General features: G+C 44.5%; 1 protein-coding gene across 1 annotated transcript in view; it reads left to right on the top strand.

Annotated features, from left to right (window-relative positions):
* The first annotated feature begins 14049 nt into the window (after nucleotides 1-14049).
* Nucleotides 14050-17122, top strand: part of VIPR2 (vasoactive intestinal peptide receptor 2) — a 67032-nt gene continuing 63959 nt past the window's right edge. Inside the window, exons 1-2 of the mRNA XM_043464013.1 lie at nucleotides 14050-14266; nucleotides 17023-17122. Coding sequence (XP_043319948.1) covers nucleotides 14204-14266; nucleotides 17023-17122 — 163 coding nt within the window. The 5' untranslated portion in view covers nucleotides 14050-14203. The remainder of the gene's footprint in view (nucleotides 14267-17022) is intronic.

Raw genomic sequence — 17122 nt, 5'->3', positions numbered from 1 at the left:
ATTAGCAGAGACACCTGAGCTGAATAGCACCATCCATCAACTGGATCTAATTGACATTTATAGACTGTGCCATTCAACAACAGCAGAATACACATCCTTCTCAGGTTTACCAGGAACATTCACCAAGACAGATCACATTCTGGGTCATGAAGCACACTCTAACAGATTTAAAATAATGGAAATCATACATAGTGTGCTCTCAACTCACAGGGAGAGCAAACTAGAGATCTGTAACAAGAAGGTAGTTGGAAAACCCCCAAATCCTGGGAGACTAAACAACATGATTCTAAATAACGTGTGGGTCTAACAGAAGTCTTGTGAGAAATGTAAAAATATTTTTACCTAAATCAACATAAAATCCAACTAAACAAATTTTCAAGATACAGGGAAAATGGTACTTAAGTGAAATTTATAGCATTGAATGCATACATTAGAAAAGAAGAAAAATCTGAAACCAGTCATCCAAGCTTCCACTTAGGAAACTGGAAAAAGAAGAGCAGATTAAATCCAAAATAAGACCAAGAAAAAAATATAAAAATTAGAGCAAAAATCTTCTGTGTACAGTTCTTTTGTCTCCTTAGGTAAGTTTATTCCTAGATATTTAATTCTTTTTGTTGCAATGGTGAATGGGATTGATTCCTTAATTTCTCTTTCTGATTTTTCATTGTTAGTATGTAGAAATGCAAGTGATTTCTGTGTATTGATTTTGTATCCTGCAACTTTGCTAAATTCACTGATTAGCTCTAGTAATTTTCTGATACTATCTTTAGGATTTTCTGTGTACAGTATCTTGTCATCTGCAAACAGTGAGAACTTTACTTCTTCTTTTCTGATCTGGATTCCTTTTATTTCTTTTTCTTCTCTGATTGCTGTAGCTAGGACTTCCAGAACTATGTTGACTAATAAGAGTGAAAGTGGACACCCTTGTCTTGTTCCTGATCTTAGGGGGAATGCTTTCAGGTTTTTGCCATTGAGAACAATGTTTGCTGAAGGCTTATCATATAAGGTCTTTACTATGTTGAGGCAGGTTCCTTCTATGCTCATTTTTTTGAAGAGTTTTAATCATAAATGGGTGTTGAATTTTGTCAATGGTTTTTCTGCTTCTATTATTATATGGTTTTTATCTTTCAATGTGTTAATATAGTGTATCATATTGATTGATTTGTGTACATTGAAGAATCCTTGCATCCCTGGAATAAACCCAGTGTGATCATGGTGTGTGAGCTTTTTGATGTGTTGCTGAATTCTGTTTGCTAAAATTTTGTTGAGGATTTTTGCATCTATGTTCATCAGTGATATTGGCCTGTAGCTTTCTTTTTTGTGTGTTTTCTCTGTCTGGTTTTGATATCAGGGTGATGGTGGCCTTGTAGAATGAATTTGGAAGTGTTCCTTCCTCTGCAATTTTTTGGAAGAGTTTTAGAAGGATAGGCATTAGCTCTCCTCTAAATGTTTGATAGAATTCTCCTGTGAAGCCATCTGGTCCTGGGCTTTTGTTTTTGGGGGGAGATTTTTCTTATCACAGCTTCCATTTCAGTGCTTGTAATTGGGTTGTTCATAATTTCTATTTCTTCCTGGTTCAGTCTTGGAAGATTGAGCTTTTCTAAAAATCTGTCCATTTCTTCCAGGTTATCTATTTGATTGCCATATAGCTGTTCATGATAGTCTCTTATAATCCTTTGTATTTCTGCATTGTCTGTGGTAATCTGTCCTTTTTCATTTCTAATTTTGTTGATTTGATTCTTCTCTCTTTTTCTCTTGATGAGTCTGGCTAAAGCTTTGTCAATTTTGTTTATCTTCTCAAAGAACCAACTTTTAGTTTTATTAATCTTTACTATTGTTTCTTTCATTTCTTTTTCATTAATTTCTGCTTGGATCATTATGATTTCTTTCCTTCTACTAATTTGCGGGGGGGGGGGGTTGTTCTTTATCCAGTTGTGTTAGGTGCAAAGTTAGGTTGTCTATTCAATGTTTTTATTGTTTTTTGAGGTAGGATTGTATTGCTATAAACTTCCCTCTTAGAACTGCTTTTGCTGCATCCCATAGGTTTTGAGTTGTCATGTGTTCATTTTCATTTGTTTCTAGAAATTTTTCGATTTTCCTTTTGATTTTTTCAGTAACCTGTTGGTTATTTAGAAACAGCTTGTTTGTTTGGTCTCCATGTGTTTGTGTTTCTTACAGTTTTTTCCTTGTAATTGATACCTAGTCTCATAGCATTGTGATCAGAGAAGATGCTTGATATGATTTCAATTTTCTTAAATTTTCTGAGGTTTGATTTGTGACCCAAGATGTGGTCTATCCTGGAGAATGTTCCTTGTGCATTTGAGAAGAAGGTGTATTCTTCTGCATTTGGATGGAATGTCCTGAAGATATCAATGAGATCCATCTCATCTAAGGTATCATTTAAGACATGTGTTTCCTTACTAAGTTTCCATCTTGATGGTCTGTCCATTGGTGTGAGTGGGGTGTTAAAGTCTCCTACTATTATTGTGTTACTATCAATTTCTCCTTATATGTCTGCTGTGAAAGAAGTCAAAACATAAACAGATGGAGAGATATTCCATATTCCTGGGTAGGAAGAATCAATACTGTGAAAATGACTATACTACCAAGTGCAATCTACAGATTTAATGTGATCCCTATCAAATTACCAATGGCATTTTTCACAAACTAGAACAATAAATTTCACAATTCATATGAAAACACAAAAGACCCCAAATAGTCAAAGCTATGAGAAAAGAAGAATGGAGCTGGAGGAATCAACCTTCCTGACTTTAGGTTATACCACAAAGCTACAGTCACCAAGACAGTATGGTACCGGCACAAAATCAGAAATATAGACCAATGGAACAAGATAGAAAGCCCAGAAATAAACCCATGCACCTATGGCTATCTTATTTTTGACAAAGGAGGCAAAAATATACAATGGGGCAAAGACAGCCTCTTCAATAAATGGTGCTAGGAAAACTGGATAGCTACATGTAAAAGAATGAAATTAGAACACTTTCTAACACCATTCACAAAGATAAATTCAAAGTGGTTTAAAGACCTAAATGTAAGACCAGAAACTATAAAACTCTTAAAGGAAAACATAGGCAGAACACTTGATGACATAAATCAAAGCAAGATCCTCTATAATCCACCTCCTAGAGTAATGAAAATAAGAACAAAAGTAAACAAGTGGGACTTGATTAAACTTAAAAGCTTTTGCACAGCAAAGGAAACTATAAGCAAGGTGTAAAGACAACCCTCAGAATGGGAGAAAATAACAGCAAATGAAACAACTGACAAAGGATTAATTTCCAAAATATACAAGCAACTCATACAACTCAATACCAGAAAAACAAACAACCCAATCAGAAAGTGGGGGAAAGACCTAAACAGACATTTCTCCAAAGAAGACATACATTAAAAAGAATACATTTGAATCAGTTCTAATGAGATGGATAAAACTGGAGCCCATTATACAGAGTGAAGTAAGCCAGAAAGATAAACACCAATACAGTATACTAACACATATATATGAAATTTAGAAAGATGGTAATGATAACCCTATATGCAAGACAGAAAAAGAGACACATAGGTATAGAACAGACTTTTGGACTCTATAGGAGAAGGTGAGGGTGGGATGAGCTGAGAGAATAGCATCAAAAAATGTATATTATAAAGTGTGGAACAGATCACCAGTACAGGTTGGATGCATGAGATAAGTGCCCAGGGCTGGTGCACTAGGATGACCCAGAGGGATGGGATGGGGAGGGAGGTGGGAGGGGGATTCAGGATGGGAGACACATGTAAATCCATGGCTGATTAATGTCAATGTATGGCAAAAACCACTACAATATTATAAAGTAGTTAGCCTCCAACTAATAAAAATAAATTTAAAAAAAAACAAAGAAGACATACAGATGGCTAACAAACACATGAAAAGATGCTCAACATCACTCATTATTAGAGAAATTCAAATCAAAACTATAATGAGATATCACTTCACACCAGTCAGAATGGCCCCCATCAAAAAGTCTACAAATAATAAACGCTGGAGAGGGTATGGAGAAAAGGGAACACTCTTGCGCTGTTGGTGGGAATGTAAATTGATACAGCCACTATGGAAGACAGTATGGAGATTCCTTTAAAAACTAGGAATAAAACCAACATATGACCCAGCAATCCCACTCCTAGACATATACCCTGAGGAAACCAAATTTGAAAGAGACACATGGATCCCATCGTTCATTGCAGCATTATTTACAATGGCTAGAACATGGAAGCAACCTAGATGTCCATCAACAGATGAATGGATAAAGAAGTGGTGGTACATATACACAATGGAATATTACTCAGCCACAAAAAGGAACACATTTGAGTCAGTTCTAATGAGGTGGATGAACCTAGAACCTATTCTGCAGAGTGAAGTGAGTCAGAAAGAGAAAGATAAATCCTGTATTCTAATGCATATATACAGAATCTAGAAAAATGGTACTGAAGAATTTATTTCCAGGGCAACAATGAAGAAACAGACATAGAGAATAGACTTATGGAAATAGGGAGAGGGGAGGAGAGGGTGAGATGTCTGGAAAGAATACCATGGAAACTTACATTACTGTATGTAAAATAGATAGCTAATGGGAATTTGTCATGTGGCTCAGGAAACTAAAACAGGGGCTCTGTATCAGCTGAGGGGGTGGGATGGGAGGGAGACGAAAGGGAGGTTCAGAAGGGAGGGGACGTATGTATACCTAAATGGCTGATTCACGTTGAGGTGTGACAGAAAACAGCAAAATTCTGTAAAGCAATTATCCTTCAATAAAAATTAATTTTTAAAAATCAGAGCAAAAATCAATGAAATGGAAAACAAAAAATTAATAAAAAAAAGAAAAATCAAAGAACCCCCAAAGCTGGTTTTTTTTTTTGCAAAAGTCAATAAAATTGATAAACTTCAGGGCAAGTTAACTCTCAGACTTAACTAAAGAGAAAAAACACAAATTACTAATATCAGAAGTGAAAGAGGGGACATCACTATTAATTTCATGGACATTAAAAGGATAACAAATATGAGGAGTAATTCTGTGCCCACAAGTCTGATAGTTTAGATGAGATGAACCAATTTCTTGAAACACACAATCTATCAAAACTCACATAAAGGGAAACATATAATCTAAATAGGCCTATATCTGTTAAATAAACTGAATCAATAATTAATACTCTTCTAATACAAAAAAGTGCCAGGTCCAAATGGGTTGCCCAGTAAATTCTATCATTTAAGAAAGAAAGTGTACAAATTCTCTACAATCTCTTCCAGAAAATAGAAGTAAATATTCCTAACTCATTTATTTCCTTAATACCAAAACTAGATAAAGACACTGTAAGTAAAGAAAATTAGACTAAGATCACTCATGAACACAGATGTAGAAATATTCAACAAAATATTAGCAAATGAAAGTCAACAGTATATAAAAAGATTATGCACTTCAAAAAAGTGAGATTTATTCCAGGTATACAAAGCTTGTTCAACATTTGAAAATCAGTTAATATAACTTATCACATCAAGGGGCTTCCCCGGTGACTCAGCGGCAAAAGTCCACCTGTTGTGCAGGAGACGTGGGTTCAGCCCCTGGATTGGGAAGATCCCCTGGAGAAGGAAATGGCAACCCACTCTAGTACTCTTGCCTGGGAAACCCTATGGGTGGAGGAGCCTGGCAGCCTACAGCCCACGGAGTCACAAAAGATTTGGACACAACTTAGCAACTAAACAATAACAACAAATCACATCAACAGGCTGAAGAAGAAAAATTACATTCTCACATAGAGTAGATGCAGAAAAAGTATTTAATAAAACCCAACTCCCATTCATGATAAAAACTCTCAACAAAGTAGGAATGCAGGAGACCTTCCTAATTTAATAAAGAAAACCTAGGGGGGAAGAAACCTACAGCCAGTATTACACTTAATGGTCAGAAACTAGATGCTCTCCTGCTAAGATCAGAAACAAGGTAAGGATGCCAGCTCCCACCACTCCTATCTAACATCATACTGGAAGTCCTAGCTAATGCAACAAGATGAGGAACGAAAAGGAACACAGACTCAGAATGAAAAAATGAAGCTTTTTCACAAATGACGTCATTGCCTATGTAGAAAACCCCAAAGAATCAACAACAACGAAAGATCTCTTGAAAGCAATAAGCGATTATAACAAAGTTACAGGAAGCAAGCTTAGTATACAAAACTCAATTGTTTTTTTATACACCAGTAACAAACAATTGAGACTGAAAAATGAAAACACAAAATACCACTAACATTAGCACAAAAAAACCATGAACTACTAGATGTAAATCTATAAATCAAAACAAAATATGTACAAGATCTGTATGAGGAAAGCTACTGAATTCCGATGAATGAAACCAAAGGAGAACTAAATAAATGGAGAGATCTCCTATGTCCATGGATAGGAAAACTTGATAAAGTCAAGATGTCAGTTCTTTCCCAATTAATCTATGGATTCACTGCAATCCCAATTTAAATCCCAGCAAGTTATTATCTGGATGTGGACAAATTGATTCTAAGATCTATATATGGAGAAACAAAAGACTCAGAATAGCCAACACAATATTGAAAGAGAAGAACCAGATTAGAGAACTAATACCACCAGACTTCACAACTTACTAGAGATCTATAGTAATCAAGACCACATAATATTGGCAAAGAAACAGACTAATAGATCAGTGAAACAAAATAGAGAACGCAGAAATAAACTCTTATATAGTCAACTGATCTTTGACAGTTGAGGAGCAAAAGCAAATCATATTAGTCTTTTCAACAAATGTTGCTGAGACAACTGAATATCCACAGGCAAAAAAGTGAGTCTGGACACTAATCTTACACCTTTCACAAAAATTAACTCAAAATGGATCATAGACGTAAATGAAAAATGCAAAACTATAAAACTCCTAAGAAATAAATAGGAGAAAATCTTGGTAACCTTCAGTTTAGACATAACACCAAAAGCATAAGTCAAGAAAGGAAAATTTTGATAAGTGAGTCTTTATTAAAATTAAAAACTTCTGCTCTGAGAAAGACACTGTTAAGAAAATGAGAAGATAGGAAAATGAGAAGACTGGGAGACAATATTTGCAAACCACTTATCTGATAAAAGACTAGAATCTGAAATTTACAAAAGATTCTTAAAGTTCACCATAAGAAAACAAATGAAGCAATTTTTAAAAAGCAATAAAAGGTCAGAATAAGCATGTCAGCAAGTTTAATTAGACAGATAACAAATAAGCATGTGAAAAAATATTTCACCTCTTATGTCATCAGGGAAATGCAAATTAAAAGAACAAGATTATTGCTGTTCAGTCTCTAAGTCATGTCAGACCTTTTGTGACCCCATGGATTGCAGTACACCAGGCTCCCCTGTCCTCCACTATCTCCCAGAGTTTGCTCAGATTCATGTCCATTGAGTTAGTAATGCTATGTCACCATCTCATACTCTCCTACCCCTTTCTCCTCCTGCCCTCAAACTTTCCCAGTATCAAGGTCTTTCCCAATAAGTCATCTCTTCACACCAGGTGGCCAAAGTATTGGAGCTTCAGCTTCAGCATCAGTCCTTCCAATGAATATTCAGGGTTGATTTTCTGTAGGATTGACTGGTTTGATCTCCTTGCAGTCCAAGGGACTCTCAAGAGTCTTATCCAGCACCACAATTTGAAAGTATCAATTATTCGGTACTCAGCTTTCTTTATGGTCCAACTCTCATATCCATAGCTCAAACCACAGCTTTGACGATATGGACCTTTGTCAGCAAAGTGATGTCCCTGCTTTTTAATGCACTGTCTAGGTTTGTCATAGCTTTTCTTCCAGGAGCAAGCGTCTTTTAATTTTGTGGCTGCAGTCACCACCTGCAGTGATTTTGAAGCCCAAGAAGATAAAATCTGCCACTGTTTCCACTTTTTCTCCTTCCTTTTGCCAGGAAGTGATGGGACCAGATGTCATGATCTTAGTTTTTTTTAAAGTTGAGTTTCAAGCCAATTTTTTCATTCTCCTTTTTCACCCTGATTTAACCAAGAGGCTCTTTAGTTCCTCTTCACTTTCTGCCATTAGAGTCATATCATCTGCATATCTGAAGCTGTTGATAGTTCTCCTGGCAATCTTGATTCCTGCTTGTGATTCATCCAGCCCAGCATGTCACATGGTGTACCCTGTATAGAAGTTAAATAAGCAGGGTGACAATATACAGCTTTGTTTTATTTCTTTCCCAATTTTGAACCAGTCAGTTGTTCCATGTTCTAATTGTTGCTTCTTGACCTGCATATAGATTTCTCAGGAGGCAGGTAACGTGGTCTGGTATTTGCATCTCTTTGAGAATTTTCCACAGTTTGTTGTGATCTACACAGTCAAAGGCTTTAGCACAGTCAATGAAGCAGAAGTAGATGTTTCCCTGGAATTACCTTGCTTTCTCTATGATCCACGAATGTTGGCAATTTGATATCTGGTTCTTCTTCTGCCTTTTTAAATCCAATTTGTACATCTGGAAGTTCTCAGTTCACATACTGCTAAAACCTAGCTTGATGGATTTTGAGCATAACCTTATGAGCATGTGAAATGAGTGCAATCATATGGTAGTTTCAACATTCTTTAATATTGCTCTTCTTTGGGACTGGAATGAAAACTGACCTTTTCCTGTCCTGTGGCCACTGCTGAGCTTTCCAAATTTGCTGGCATGTTGAGTGCAGCACTTCAACAGCACCATCTTTTAGGATTTTAAATAGCTCAGCTGAAAATCCATCACCTCCACTAGCTTTGTTCATTTTAAAAAAATGAGATACTACTATATAAACATTGTTATTGTTTAATCACTGTGTCTGACTCTAGTGACCTGATAGACTGTAGCCCACCACACTCCTCTGTCCACAGGGTTTTTTTTTTTTTTTCCATTTATTTTTATTTGTTGGAGGCTAATTACTTTACAATATTGTAGTGGTTTTTGCCATACATTGACATGAATCAGCCATGGATTTACATGTGTTCCCCATCCCGATCCCCGCTCCTGCCTCCCTCCCCATCCCATCCCTCTGGGTCTTCCCAGTGCACCAGCCCTGAGCACCCATCTCATGCATCCAACCTGGGTTGGTGATCTGTTTCACCCTTGATAGTATACTTGTTTCAATGCTGTTCTCTCTGAACATCCCACCCTCGCCTTCTCCCACAGAGTCTAAAAGTCTGTTCTGTACATCTGTGTCTCTTTTTTGTCCACAGGGTTTTCCAGGCAAGAATACTGGAGTGGGTAGCCATTTCCTTCTCCAGGGGATCTTCCCAACCCAGGCATCAAACCTACATCTTCTGCATAAGCAGGCAGATTCTTTACCTCTGAGCCATTTGGGAAGCCCATTCAAATGTTCAAATGTCCAATATCCAGAGCACTGGCCTCACTGAATGTTGGCGAGGACGTGAAGCAGCGGAAACTCTGGTTCACTGATGGCAAGAATGCAGCGTGGTGCAGCCACTTCTTATAGAAGCAAATATAGAGTTACCATACAATTCAGCAGCCACCCCTCTCAGAAGTTATCCAAATCAGGGGAAAACTTATGTCCACATAAAAACATGCTCAGCAACGTTTTTAGCAGTTTTACTCTATTTTTTATTGCAGTATAGTTAATTACATTGTTGTATTAGTTTCTGGTGTTCAGCAAAATGATTCAGTTATACATACATATATATATCCTTCTTCATATCTTTCTCGTTATAATTTATTACAAGATATTGATTATAGTTTCCTGTGCTACACAGTAGGACTGTGTTGTTTTAGCAGCTTTATTCACCATGGGAAGAAACTTGGATGTCCTTCAGTAGGTAAGTGGAGAAATAAACTGTGGTACATACAGATGCTGGGAAATTATTCAGCTCTAAAAATAAATGAGTTGTCAAGCCTCCAAAAGACAGGGAGGAACCTTAGGTGCCTGTTTTTAAGTGAAAGTAGCCAATCTGAAGAGGCTGAAAACTATTTGAGTCAACTTCATGCCATTCTGGGAAAGGCGAAACTATGGTGACAGTGAGGCATGAAGCTCAGCGAGTAATAACATTGGCTCATCGGTGTTAACAATGTGCCCCTGGGGAACAAGATGTTAATACAGGGAAGTGTGTGTGGAGGGGTGATGGATAGGGCAACTCTGTATGTCCCACTCAGCTTTCCTATGAACACGCACTGCTCTGAAAAATAAAGTCTGTTTACAAGACCACAACCTTGCAGGGGGTCCTGCACAGCGCGCCTCCCTTCCTCTCCCCTTGGGAAGCCCTGAGGGCAGGTCTCTCCCCAGACGTTTCTGAAGGCCCCCTGGCGGCAGGACTGAGAGCGATGTCAGACAACGGAGGCAGCTCAGCTCATCGTGTCAGTGTCTGAGCCCAAAGGCCAACACAGCTGTGATCAAGTCCCCTTGTTTAAATTGAGGGGCTGGACCATCCACAGAGTGTGTGACCCCGGGGCCCCTAAGTCCCAGCTCCGGGCCCACCTGCGGGCTGAGCCGCAGTAGGGCCCGAGGGAGGCATTCTCAGGGGCGAGGGGCCCGGGTCTCCGCACTCACTTCTCCAGGACGGAGCGGGGAGCGCTTCCGCACCGCAAACCCAGTGGAGCTCAGCCCGCGTCCTCCGCAGGGGCAGGCCGGCTCTGAGTCTGGCCGCCCGCCCGCCCGCAGAGTCCCGGGAGGACGCTGTCCTGGCAGCCGCTGCTTCCCCGTTTGGCAAAGCGCAGGATGGGCTTGTGTCCTCATTAGCCTGAGGAGGACCATCTGAGAGTCTCCTCCCCGAGAGGACCGTCTGGGGAGGGAGGCTGATCCCATCCAAAGGACCGCCTCTGGGAGCAGCAGGAGTCCTGAGAGGCTCCCTCCGTGCCCGCGCCGAGGGGGGCGCCGGTCAGGAGGGGCTTCAGCTCTGCCAGGAAGTGGGACTGCCTGACCCTCCTCCCGCCCTCTGAGCCTGGGGGACCCCCAAGCCTCGAAAAGGGCAGAGGTGAAGCCGGAAAGGAAAGACGCCCCGGCCCCACCCGCTGCTGCCCAGCGCTCTGTCTGCAGTCGGGCCCTCCTCGGACTCATCCTCCCTGCCGCCCGACCTCAGGCTCAGAGCTGCCGGAGAGACCTTTGAACCTGAGGGAAGTGGGGCGCTTTGCCATCCGAGTGCTGGGCTTCTTCATGGCTGGAAAGGAGAGCATCACCAGCAGAAGGCCCAGGACTGCTGGCCGCGTGCAGGGCTGCAGTTAAGGGAGCTTTGCCCTAATTCATCCCCCTCATGGGGCAGGTCACTTATGGTTGAAAATAGGAGAGGCTGGAAACCACCCGGGGCAAATGAGCAGGTCAAGCAGGTCCCTGACCTGTCCTGAGGCCCAAGCGCAGACTGCCCACGTTGGCCTGGGCGGCACAGAGCCCAGAGTGGGGTCGCAGGGGCACTCCCCCAAGGCAGCACGTCTCGTCTGTATACTTGAAAAATGTCTGTGAAGGCTTTCCAGGGCTGGTATTTGGTTTTATCTTCACCATCATTTTCAGAAGTAGGCTGAGCACATCTTAGGAATTCCACCACAAAGTCTGGGAATCTAACTCAATCTGACGTTAGAAGCACTTGTGGGGCACCCACTCTGTGCCGCAGGGCAGCCAGGGTGCTATGGCACCCAGGGGCCAGGATGCTCTGCGCCTACAGGAACCTGCTTCCAGGAAACCAGGAGGCATGCGCCAGGGTCCAAGCTTCGGAGGGTGCTCCCTGCCACCTCAATCCCCCAGTCACAGAGACTTCCAGTGACAGCATCTTTGACTCCCCCGGCTTTTTTAGCAGGAGGAAGAAGTAAACTTTTTACTGAAGTCTAGTCTCCCAGCTTTCAAAGGACGCAAAAAGAGGGACACAGGTGACCGCTACATTTCTTTGTAGGTTCGAGTTAAACGTGCACCTGGGGGTGGGGGCATGTCCCCTCCCCCCATGCAGATCTAGAGGGAACAGAAGGACCGGGCGGCCTCAGAGTCACGTGGTTGCGAAGCTTCTATCCCCCTTTGAACAAAGTGTAAGGTAACAGCATGGCATGTATTTCTGAAGCAATTTCACTTGCTCCTGATTGCAAAGGCCTGCAGCTTCCCTCACTGAATAAATAGGTTTCCAGGCTTCCGGCATGCGGGGCCAGTACACCAGGAGCCAGCCAGCTTCCACCAACGGACAAAGCTCAGCCTGGACACCCAGGGATGCAGCAGAGTGGGAGTGGTGACAGGCAGGGAGGCAGGAGGGCAGGGAAGGCAACTGAAAAGTGTCTCACCAGCTCGGCTCCTCCTGGGGCCTCGGAACTCAGGTGAGCAGGTGCCAGGGCCCACGTGGTCCCGGTCAGGAGAAGCCCAGGAGCGGGAGGCATGGGTTAGGTCCTGGAGACCAGGGCTGGAGCAGGGACCCAGGCTTCTGCAGGCATCAACACAACTGTGCCAGGGGGCTGCCACGCCTCGGGGCGCCAGTGCCAGGGCTCTAGAGCCGGGACCACCCGCCCCACCGCATCAGACACCCACAGAGGAGCCCCTCTCCCCACCAGCCGCGAGGACACACAGATCCTCCCTGCAAGGGGAAGTGGAAAAATTCCTGAAAGAAGGGACATTCACCCAGAAGAAACAGAGTAACCTTCAACTGACACATATAAGTACCACCCATCCCAACATCAATTTTGAATAACAGCCAGTCAGAATATAAAGAAACTTGTGCTGTGCATTCGCAATGTGTTAACATTTTCAGTCCTGTATGAATCAGGAGTGAAGACTGTTCTTCAGGCCCTCAGGCCTCCCACGGTGACCCTCTTCCTTACACAACCCTGGCCCTCAGGCTTCTGCCCAGGCGCTCCAGTGGAGATGCCTGCCCCACCATCCTGTCTCTCACTCTCTTTCATTTACACATTCACTTCTCTGGGCCCCTCCTCCTCCCATTTGTCTGCATCTTGTGCTTATCACAGCTTTTCTCCACATCACATTCCCCCGTCTCTGGACCACAAACTCCTACAGAGGGAGACACTGTCTTGCCTGCACCTGAGGCAGCTAATGTTTACAGCATGGTATTTACATTCGGATAAATGGTCTACATTCTCGGCAACCCTCCAGGTGAGGGGCTGGTGTCAGCTTTCTCATTTACAAGGGCACTTGGCCCAAAGTTCACGGCTTGTCCAGCTTCAAATAGTGAGTAAAAGAAATGTCTGTCAAATTGGATCCAGAATGGTTAAGTTTCCAGATCCCAAGCTGCATACCCCGAGTCCAGAGCCTGTCTCTACTACTGATCCCCCCAGACAGAAGAACAGATGGTAGGTGATAATGACCAACAGACGACAGACTGAGAGATCCATAGATGATAGGCCGAGGACAGAAATACAGATGAAAATTCCCGACTTCATTTTTCATTTCTAGCGCTTTTCCATTTGCTGAGTAACAACCAGCTCTTAGTCTCGGCTGCTCCTTGCAAAGTTCTGAGGCAGGTGCGGGGTCTCAGGCCCAGGCAGCCCCTGCCCAGCGCCCAGCTCTGCTGCCCGGAGCAGCTGCGCGGTGTGGGGGGAGACAATGACCTGCCCAGCTTGACGCGGGTCTGCCCCCATCGGGATGCCCTCCAAGTGCCTTCGGATTTTTCAGTTGCCCCAACCGACCCACTTGCCCTTTCTGCCAATTTCTCGGGGGTCTTTAGTTTAACACGGAGGACACAGTAGGTGCAAAGGCCGGGAGCCCGGGTCTCCGATAAGGTGGGTCGCTCCAGAGTCGCTCTCCCCTGGCGTTCCCGCTGGCAGCTGGGCCGCGCAGGGAGCCCACTTGTGCGCACCCGTCACCCGCGGCTTGAAGGCGGGGGAGGGAGCGAAGGATGGGGGTCGCCAGGGAGGGACCAGGGGCGCGGGGAAGGGGGTACAAGCGGCTGGAGGCGGACCGCCGAAGGGAGTGATGGTGGCGGGGGGCAGTTGCGGGACGTGGGGCGGAGACCCAGGCGGCGAAGCCAGCGCGAGGGGAGGGAAGAGACGGAGAGGCGGGGGCGGGGGGCGCGGGGTGGGGACGGAGTCGGGGGAGGGCGCGGGGGCGGAGCCGGGGCGCAGTGCTCAACCTCCGCCGACCGCCGACCCGGAGACGGCTGCCGGGCTCCGCGCACCGACCTCGGAGCTGGGAGCCGACCCCGGGGCCGCGTCGCTGCGCACGGGCGGCCCGGCCCATGTCCGCGCAGCGGAGCCGGGATGAGGGCGCCCGCGCTGCTGCCGCCCGCGCTGCTGACCTGCTGCGGCTGGCTGCTCGCCCCGGTGAGTGCGCTCGGACCCGCGCCCTCACGACCTGCGGCGCCGACCCTCCCTGGAGGGAGCGCCCCGGGCTCCCGGCTTGACTGAGCCTCCGGGTCCCGCGCGGGGCTGGGCCGAGGCGCGGGGATCTGGGCTGGTCCCGGGGCGCGGGGATCGGGGCTGGTCCCGGGGCTCCACCCGCCCTCCGAGCTCGCTGGACGGAGCAGGCCTGCCGGGGACTCTGGACTCACCCGCAGAGCGCGAAGAACCGAAGCCCCACCCCGGCCCGGTGTAAGACCCGGCCGGGAAGGTGCGTTCGCTCGGTCTGCCCCGCCGTCCCGGGTTTGCTGGGAACAGAACCCAGTGCCTTGCTCGACGTCCTTCCTGGCGGAGCAGGCACGGGGCCGTGGCGCCCCCTCTGGAGTTGGGGACTGGGCTGCGGTCACCTGCGCAGGCTTCTCCCTTCAGAGGGAAATTGGAGTTTGCCTTATTAAATACTTCCCTTTCCACCTGCTAGTTCCGGTTACGTTTTTTGTTTGTTTTAGTGTGTGTCAGGGAGACGTGATGTGGCTAAACAAAGTTTCCTTTTGGAAATAGCCTGCTTTGATTTTGTTACCATTATTTAAGCGCACCGGAGGAGGTCATATGCTGAGTGGAAGTTTGTTGAATGAATGCATTTATAGATTATTTAACTCTCGACAATTCTTCCTCTTATGTGAAGACCCTTAAACCGTAAGCCCGGTTTCCTGCTTCCCTCCCGCAGCCTGGAGCCAGTTTGGGTGTGCGCCCTTACGCACTTTACACCGCGGCCAGATCACCGTCTCTATTGACTCATAGCCCCTCTTAAGGTTGCGAAGCCAGGGATGGAGCTATTTAGGGAAAGTCGTCCGTGCTGAGGGTGTTTCCCCTATGCACCTAGCCCACACCTCAGCGGCGCCAACCCCTCCTCAGAGTGAAGGCGAACTGTGCTTTCCTCCCTCAGAGGAATGCTGTGGGGGTGAGAGCCTGCCTGCTAATTTCAGTGCGTGAAAGACCTACAGGAATTGTTAAGCTTAATGCTGCTTTAACTTATAGGGTATCCCAAAATAAGGCATCACTGTGCATATTCCAAGAATGTCTGGTATTATGATGTCTTTTAGTACTTTATCAAAAATCCATTTTTTAAGTCAATACAATTTTCCTAATTCTGACATTTAAGTTATTGACTTGTTAATGTATGAAAAATACAACCTGGTTGAAACCAGGAGCTTGTACAGTGGTGGTTGCCCTGTGATGAGCCATGGGAGAAAAAAAAAAAAAGACCAAACTTCACATCTTTTTTTTTTAATGAGGGTAAATGTGGCAAAAGCATTCAGCATTAAGTTTCTGCTCTTAACACTGTTGTGTACATGCTCAGCTGTGTCCCACTCTTTGTGGCTCTGTGGACTGTAGACCACCAGGCTCCTCTGTCCCTGGGGTTTCCCAGGCATTCTTGGAAACCTGGGATGGGAGTGGGTTGCCGCTTCCTCCTTCAGGGGATCTTCCAAACCCAGGGATGGAACCCGAGTCTCCTGCATCTCCTGCCTTGGCAGGCAGATTCTTTGCCACTGAGCCACCTGGGAAGCCCCTTAACTCTGTTGGGAAATGTTATTTCTGGTTAGAATTCTATTGACTTATTTCAGTGGTAGGATAACTAAACATGTGAGCATGTATGCTAAGTCGTTCAGTCATGTCTGACTCTGCAGCCCTATGGACTGCAGCCCGCCAGGCTCCTCTGTCCATGGGGATTCTCCAGGCAAGAATACTGGAGTGGGTTGCCATACCCTCCTCCAGAGGATCTTCCCGACCCAGAGACCAAACCTGTCTCCTGCATTGCAGGCAGAGTCTTTACTCCTCAGCCACCAGGGAAGCCCAATTAAATATAGATGGCCATAATATATGCAAGAGCATGATTCTTTTCAGTAAAAACAAAGTTTTGTTCAGACATGAGAGTGGGGGACACAGCTCCAGCCTACCATGTGAGTACTTATCAGGGGTTGGAGATGGTAATAAAGAAAAGAGAATGCTCGGCCTTTGTGAAAATATAGACCAGAGAATATTACCTTCCAAGACTCAAGCGTATTCAGCTTTGTCTTTTGCACACATTGACAGACAGTGTTAATCATATCTTCGTTTCCATCATCAAGCCTGACACGAAGTCCCCGCTGCCTCGGGGCTGTGACTGCCCCAGGCCTCTCCCTGCTCACCACTCGTCTTTTTGAAAAGTTCGTTCATACCAGATTCCAAAGTTCAGTTTTAAATGTGACCTGCAGCCTCTAAAAATAAAGTTATTTTATTAGGGCTTTCCAGTGAATGCGGAGGCTGGCCTTAGATGAAGCACGCTGGCGTCTGGGGTTGTGTGCAGCCATTAAGAATGGGCTGATGAGTAAACATGTATTTACTTTGATTAAATCAAGGGCTATGAAATGGAGGACTCGAATATTGAAAGATTATTGGATTAAAGAGCTTTATTGCCGCCAAATTAGTACTGACAACATATGATGTATTGTGTTAGTCAGTTTGCTTTCCTGCCCAGAAAAAAAATTATATCAAGTTTCTTATTTGTTTATTAATTCCTTTACAAAGTAAATAGTGAAGCTTTTAAAAAAAAATAACCATGCCAAAATATGAAGGCTATTGCTTTTAAATAAGTGTTAGTTTGGAAGCAGTTTAGAACTGTGAGGTTTAGGGGCTTTTATGTAGAGTTTTTGCTTGCCTTTCCTATTACAGTGGAATTTTCCCTTTCTTTTAACCATGACCAGGTGAGCAGTATTCACCCAGAATGCCGATTTCATCTGGAAATTCAGGAGGAAGAAATGAGATGTGCAGAGCTTGTAAGGACTCAAACAGAAAAACACAAAG

Source organism: Cervus canadensis, chromosome 3 (assembly GCF_019320065.1).
Source record: "Cervus canadensis isolate Bull #8, Minnesota chromosome 3, ASM1932006v1, whole genome shotgun sequence".
Classification (NCBI taxonomy): domain Eukaryota; kingdom Metazoa; phylum Chordata; class Mammalia; order Artiodactyla; family Cervidae; genus Cervus; species Cervus canadensis.
The sequence above is the reverse complement of the archived record's forward strand: the minus strand, read 5'-3'. Positions and strand labels throughout refer to the sequence as shown.